The 7612-nt window shown below is 47.0% G+C and overlaps 1 gene segment (V, D, J or C); it reads left to right on the top strand.

The window, feature by feature from the left end:
- Positions 1-58: 58 nt before the first annotated feature.
- LOC144591445 (immunoglobulin heavy constant gamma 2-like) lies at positions 59-6019 on the top strand. The segment is given in 4 exon segments: positions 59-1592; positions 1678-1995; positions 4809-4948; positions 5835-6019. Coding segments are annotated over 4 exon segments (702 nt in total).
- The last annotated feature ends 1593 nt before the right edge of the window (positions 6020-7612 follow it).

A 7612-nucleotide genomic window follows, 5' to 3' on the forward strand; every position in this document is an offset into this window, starting at 1 on the left:
GTGTGCACATTCTAGGAGAAGCACAGCAGCTTTCATGAGGTGACATTGCTCACCACTGAGCCACACATGATATCTGTGTCTAACCTGGGGGATGGTTATTTGAGGAGTCTCTGTTCACAGTCACTGTGCTGCTGCTCACTGGGTGGGTGTGCACGGATGATGTTAAATAAAAGAGACATCTATCTCATCATTGGTAACTGTTCTATTCCAATGGTACAAGTAAACATCTGCTTGTCAGTGCTTAAAGTAAATCTGTTCTTGAATCTGCTGGTATGTGCTTTCAAACTTCTGTATCTTCTGGAGAGGGGAGAAGAGAGAATGACTGGGATGTGAGGGTTCCTTGATGATGTTGGCTGCTTCCCCGAGGCAGCGTGAAGTGTCGATGGTGGAAGGAGTAAAAGTCTACGGTGGGGGATGCACTGCCCATTGAGTGGGCCGAGGGCTGTTTAGTTTGGGTTAGTTTAGTTTGGTTTAATTGTCACGTAGACCGAGGTACAGTGAAAATGCTCTTTGTTGCGTGCTAATCATTCAGCGGAAAGACTATATGATTACAATCAAGCCATCCACAGTATACAGATACATGACAAAGAGAATAACGTTTTGTGCAAGGTAATGTCCGAGCGTCTCCAGTGAGGTAGATGGTAGCTCAGGGCTAGTTGGTGAGGGGATGGTTCAGTTGCTTGATAACAGCTGGGAAGAAACTGTCCCTGAATGTGGAGGTGTGCGTTTTCACACTTCTATATCTTTTGCCTGATGGGATAGGATATAAGAGGGAGTGGCCAGGGTGCGACTCGTCCTTGGTTATGCTGCTGGCCTTGCCGAGGCAGCGTGAGGTATAAATGGAGTCAGTTTGTTTGTGTGATGGGCTGGGCTGCAACCACAATTCGCTGCAATTTCTTGGATGGAGCTGTTCCCAAACCGTGCTGTGATGCATCCTGATAAAATGCTTTCTATGGTGCATGGTGCACTAAAATTGAATACCAATAAAGAATTGAATAGCATGTAGTTTTATTTGTATTAGTGTTATTGTATTTGTATAAGTGTTGTGGAGAATGTATTGTGTTTGATTATAAGAAATTAGAGTGTGCGCATAATTTCAAGGGTCAAACTCTGTATAAATGTTGAGTGGAATTTCAGAGCAGTAGGTAACTGGGACTGTGCTGCTCTCCTTGTGCACAAGTCAATCTAGTGAGTCTGGAAAATGAATGCAAGTCGTCAGAGTCCAGTTGATCAACGACGACAACACCAGACCTTGTCCGGTTTGTAAGCTTTCTATTTCTCATCTGCAGAATTGTCTGTCTTTATCCAAAATCCCTCCACTGAAGAGATTTGGATCAACAAGACCGCTACTGTGGTGTGCATGGTAGTGGGTGCTGATCTGAGCCAAGTCCAAATCTACTGGCAAGTGAGCGGAAGGGAGAGAACTACAGGGGCTGTGACCTACCAACAGAGAGGGGAAAGGACCCAAGACAGAGTGATCAGTAAACTCCGGACCAGTGTGGAGGAGTGGACCAGTGGGGTGGAGGTCGTGTGCTCTGCCCAACGATCTCCATCATCATCACCAGTGTCCGCACGGACAGAAAGTGCCAAAGGTGGGCAAGAGATCAGCAAAGATATGGCCAACATTAGTTACCATGAGCAAGGGAGTTTAACATCTACTTTGCTCCTCTGTTCCAGTTGAGACTAAAAGTCCCAAGGTCAGACTGCTGCCTCCAGCTCACCAAGAGACCAAGCGTGACAACGCAGCCCCCCTCGAGTGTGTGCTCTCTGGTTTCTACCCGGACCTCATTAACGTCACTTGGGAGAAAGACGGAGCCCCGATCTCCGCCAGCACCAGCACCACACCGACTGCTCTGGAGCAGGGGGGGACTTTCAGTGCCAGCCACTTCCTGACTGTGAGTTCAGAGGATTGGAAGAAAGGCTCAGTCTTCAGCTGTACAGTGTCTCATCCCCCCTCGAACACCAGTATCAGCCGGAAAGTGAAAAGCTTTCAAGGTAAAATGCTGGGATTCACTCGAATGATCACATCTTTTGCAAAATAGGGCGCAGCAAGTTTAGCACTGTAGGACAGTGTTGCAGTGTGTGTGTGTGTGTGTGTGTGATAACCAAGAGCCCAAGACTAGGACACAACGCAATTTACTTGTGTGATTTCATAACTTCAGCTTCTTCCAAAACACCTCGGCAGCCAGGCCAGTGAAGACCAAGCCTGCTGTTCTTCAAAATTAGTGTCACAGGGTCAGTCCACTCATTGTTGTAGGTCCCCTGTGTGTGGCATCTCATTTAGCCAACCAGTTGTCTTCTGTAAATTTGAAGAGTGGGGTCGAGTATTTGTATTTGTACAATTGTTTGTTCACACTGGAAAAGAGGTCCATCAGAAAGTCCATTGTGTGGATGGAGCTCGGTACAATCATGTTGGCATTGGAGTGATCATGGAGTCATAGATTTATACAGCACGGTAACAGGCCCTTCGGCTCAGCTTGCCTGTGCCAACCAAGGTGCCCGATCTACACTCGTCCCATCTGCCCATGTTTGGCCCAAATCACTAATCATCTCATGTTCATAAGTGATAGGAGCAGAATTAGGCCATTTGGCCCATCAGGTCTACTCTGCCATTCAATCATGGCAGATCTATCTCTCCTTCCCAACCCCATTCTGCTGCCTTCCCCCCTTAACCCGTGACGCCCACACTGATCAAGAATCTATCAATCACTGCTCTAAAAATATCTCCTGACTTGGCCTCCACAGCCTTCTGTGGCAATGAATTCCACAGATTCACCACCCTCTGACTAAAGAAATTCCTCCTCATCTCCTTCCTAAAGGTTCGTCCTTTAATTCTGAGGCTATGGTCCTAGACTCTCGCACAAGTGGAAACACCCTCTCCACATCCATTCTATCTAGGCCTTCTTTCACTGTTCGTCCTATCCATGTACCTGTCCAAATAACTTTTTAACATTGTTATAGTTTCTGCCTCAACTACCTCCTCCTGCAGCACACTCCATGTACCCAGTGCCCTCTGTGTGAAAAATTTACCCCTCAGATTACCATTAAATCTGTCCCCCCCCCCCCCCCCCCCCTCACCTTAAACCCATGTCCAATGGTTCTTGATTCCCCTACTCTGGGTGAAGGTGCCTGTGCATCTGTGTGTCTCACCAGCTCCTGCATTCTGTCAAATTATGGTTATCTCCTCTTTTAGACTATAGACAATAGGTGCAGGAGTAGGCCATTCGGCCCTTCGAGCCAACACCACCATTCAATGTGATCATGGCTGATCATTCTCAATCAGTACACCGTCCCTGCCTACTCCCCATACCCACTGACTCCGCTATCCTTAAGAGCTCTATCTTGCTCTCTCTTGAATGCATTCAGAGAATTAGCCTCCACTGCCTTTCATATTGGGCCGATAGTAACAAGACCAGGTTGTGGTTAGTTGAGCAGTTGGTATTCTTGAGGAAAGGGAATGTCTCTCCAGAAAGTTACTGCTACTCAGTGTCGCGTGCAGACTGCTGTTCCAGGGTTCACAGTGTGAACTGGGTTGTGACTGTAACATTCTGCACAACTCCCAACACACTGTTTGTTTAGTTTAGTTTAGAGATACAGCGCAGAAACAGGCCCTTCGGCTCATCGGGTCCACACCGACCAGCGATCTCTGCACACTAACACCATCCTACATAAACTATTGACAACTTACAATTTTAACGAAGCCAATTAACCTACAAACCTCTATGACTTTGGAGTGTGGGAGGAAACTGATGGACAGGGAAGGATTTGTGATCATCTTTGTGAATGGTTCTGGTTCTGGTTGATTACTGCGCAAACACTTCATAAGTGGTTATCTCGCGCAGGTTGCATGTGATCAACTCATTCAGAAAGTGGAAAGATACAGAAAGAAGGGCCAGTGATGAGCTTTGCCTGTGGCAATGTGTTCAGTGCTGAAGCTATTCACTATATTTATTGATAGTTGAGACGTCGGATAGAAAGCCGCACAAACAAGTTTGCCGCTCACACAATGCAGGCAGAACTGTCAACAGAGCATCTGGAAAGTGTCATCGCAGAGATAAGGATACATGTAGTGAATGGGCAACTCTGTGGCAAGAAGCAGCTCAATGTGTGTGGACCATACCCAAAGAGGAGATACTGGCTCACAGGGAGGGTTGAACAGACCTGGACTCGCCAGGATAAATTACAAAGTGAAATGATGCTGAATAAGTTGTAATTTAGAAGGCTAAAGGAAGATCTGTTCAATGTTTTCACAAAGTTAATGGGAGCTAACAGAATAGATTATCCTCAGATGATCTATTTGCACACCTCCACATTCAGGGACAGTTTCTTCCCAGCTGTTATCAGGCAACTGAATCATCCAACCACATCAAGGGAACAGTCCTGAACTACTATCTACCTCATTGGTGACCCTCGGACTATCTTTGATCGGACTTTACTGGCTTTACCTTGCACTAAACGATATTCCCTTATCATGTACGTATACACAGTAAATGACTCATTTATACACGTGTTTTGTCTTTCCGCTGACTGGTTCGCACGCAACAAAAGCTTTTCACTGTACCTCAGTGCACGTGACAATGAACTAAACTAACTAACTAGATGAGGAGGGATTATTTTTTAGTTATGTACAGTGCTCCCTGGGTTACAAATGATCCACCTGATTTGTGGAAATCCAACTTTATACAAAGTACACGGTCTAGATGTTAGAGGCAGCCATGTGTTCCTGTTGTCATCATTTAATTCAGACAGTGTTGATCTGTTGATCCTCAGAGCAAACTAACTGTCTCACCTTCCCATTTGTTTTGCAGCCGGCACAGACTTGACGGGAGAGGAAGGAAAGGAGGAACTGGGGGACTTGGATGGAGATGACAATGTGCTTACAGTTGCTGCCTTCGCCATTCTGTTCATTATCAGTTTCCTCTACAGTACCTTCGTCACGGTTGTCAAGGTAACAATGACCAAGGACAGAGATACTTTGTGACCCCCACACTTTTACCGTCCATTCCTCACCACACTGTGTTCTCTACTCTGGAATCCTCACCACACCAGTCAACAGATGATGCAGTCTGGGACCCTTCACATCCCCCTGCACTTTGAACCTTTCCTCTTTACTCCTGTCCTCTGGGACTTGGTACAGCAAACATTCATGGAATGTTGGGTATTTGGGGCAATGACGCTGGGCTCAAACAAGGAAATCAAACAAACGTATTCATGTAAAATGTTGGGTGGCACGGTGGCGCAGCTGTAGAGATGCTGTCTCACAGCGCCAGAGACACGGGTTTGATCCTGACTACGGGTGCTGCCTGTACGGAGTTTGTACGTTCTCCCCGTGATTTGTGTGGGTTTTCTCCGAGATCTTCGGTTTCCTCCCAAACTCCAAAGATGTACAGGTTTGTAGGTTAATTGGCTTGGTGTAAATGTAAAAAAATTGTCTCTCAGGTGGTGTTAATGTGCAGGGTCGGTCTCGGTGGGCTGAAGGGCCTGTTTCCATGCTGGATCACTAAACTACAACTAACGGGGTACTCAGTATCTGAAACCTGAGCCCAAGTATGGGAACTCTCTTAAGCCCACAACTGGTATTCAGACTGTGTATCCCTTAGAGTTGACCTCGGCCACTAATGAAAGACCACCTGTCCATGAGGGTCCATCTCATACAACATGCACAGACCACCAATCCTCGAGGGTCCTAGAAAAGGTGCAGACCCTCTGTCCATGAGGGTCCATCTCTGAGGTTAAGGACAGACTGTCTGTTATTTAGTTGCCTGTCGCTACAGATCACCATCTGTGCTGCACCTTGCCACACACAACATCTGACTTTCCCATGTATGTTACAGGTGCAGCGATGACCGGCCGCCACACACGCCACATTCACACAAGAGATCGCCATGCTGCTGCTGACGTTGGCAAATGGAGTCTCGCTCTCATTCACTCACTCGGCAATCCGAGGCTACTGCACTGCAAACGCTCATTTCAGGATATAAACTTGGAAATGCACTGGGGATGCTGGGGATGAAACAGGTTGGGACTGAGGGGGGGGGGGGGGGGGGACAGGAGAGGACATTACAGTGGGAAAATGTATGAGACACTGGAGTGGGTGGCATTGAGGAGTGGGAGAGGAAGGCAGGATTAATGTTTGGGAAATGGGAGCAGGGGATGGGAATGTGATGAGTGAAGGAGAAGAGGGGAGTGTGGGAGGGGGAGGGATGCACTGATATTGTGGAGCAAGAAGGGGGCAGGGGGAGGGGAGAAGGAACATGAAGCAATGTGGTGCTTGGGGACTTGCTAAATCATTGTTGTAAATCAGATGTTGTTTAACTCATTTTCTGCAGCTTATTTTTATTTTTTTCTGCTGAAGTGCATGTTTTCATTTGAAATTAGATACATAAATAAAAGAAAATAACAAGAACATGAAATGTTTGGAGTTGATAAGACTGAGGGCAGCAATCTGCTCATCACAGTTCACTCATCACTGTGGGGACTTCAGCTCAATGCGCCAAATACACCAGATACTGGGCTGCCTCAGAAGGCAGTGGAGGCCAATTCTCTGGATGCTTTCGGGAGAGAGTTAGATAGAGTTCTTAATGATGTGGAGTCAGGGGGTATGGGGAGAGGGCAGGAACGGGGTACTGATTGTGAATGATCACCCATGATCACATGGAATGGCGGTGCTGGCTCGAAGGGCCGGATGGCCGACTCCTGCACCTATTCTCTATTGCCTATTGTAAAACACATCAGGAGAGGAATACGTGGACAGGTTCAGAATAGGATACAACAGGTACTGAGGAATCAACACCAGCACCTGATCCAAATGGCGTAGGTCCGAGGGCCAGACATTGCAGGAAAGCACAGGGGGCCAGGTATTACAGGAACAGACCCCAGGGAAAAGACAATTTGTATATGACCAGACAATGGTAGGGCTGCGGGGAGTGTTGTTGAGCAGAGGGATCCAGGAGTGCAGGTGCATGGTTCCTTGAAGGTGGAGTCGCATGTAGATAGGGTGGTCAAAAAAGCTTTTGCCACATTGGCCTTCATCAGTCAGAGTATTGAGTATAGAAGTTGGGAGGTCTTGTTGTCGTTTGAAAGACGTTGATGGGACCACATTTAGAGTTTGTGTCCGGTTCTGGGCACAATGTTGTAGGAAAGATGTCAACAAGCTGGAAAGGCTACAGAGAAGATTTATGAGTATGTTGTCAGGATACCAGGGTCTGCTATATGGAGAGATTGAGTAGGCTGGGGCTCTATTGCTTGGAGCGCAGGAGGATGAAGTGTGATCTTATAGAGGTGTACAAAATCATGGGATGAACAGATCAGGTAGATACACAGTCTCTTGCCAAGAGCAAGGGAATTGAGGACCAGAAGACATAGGTTTAACATGAAGGGGAAAAGATTTAATAGGAATCTGAGGGGTATGTTTTTCACACAAAGGGTGGTGGGTGTATGGAACAAGCTGCCAGAGGAGGTAGTTGAGGCAGGGACTATCCCATTATTTAAGAGACAGTTGGACAGGTACATGGAAAGGACAGGGTTGGAGGGATATGGGCCAAACAGGCAAGTGGAACTAATGTAGATGGGACACAAAATGCTGGAGTAATTCAGCGGGTCGGGCAGCAAC

Source organism: Rhinoraja longicauda, unplaced genomic scaffold (genome assembly GCF_053455715.1).
Source record: "Rhinoraja longicauda isolate Sanriku21f unplaced genomic scaffold, sRhiLon1.1 Scf001031, whole genome shotgun sequence".
Taxonomy (NCBI): domain Eukaryota; kingdom Metazoa; phylum Chordata; class Chondrichthyes; order Rajiformes; family Arhynchobatidae; genus Rhinoraja; species Rhinoraja longicauda.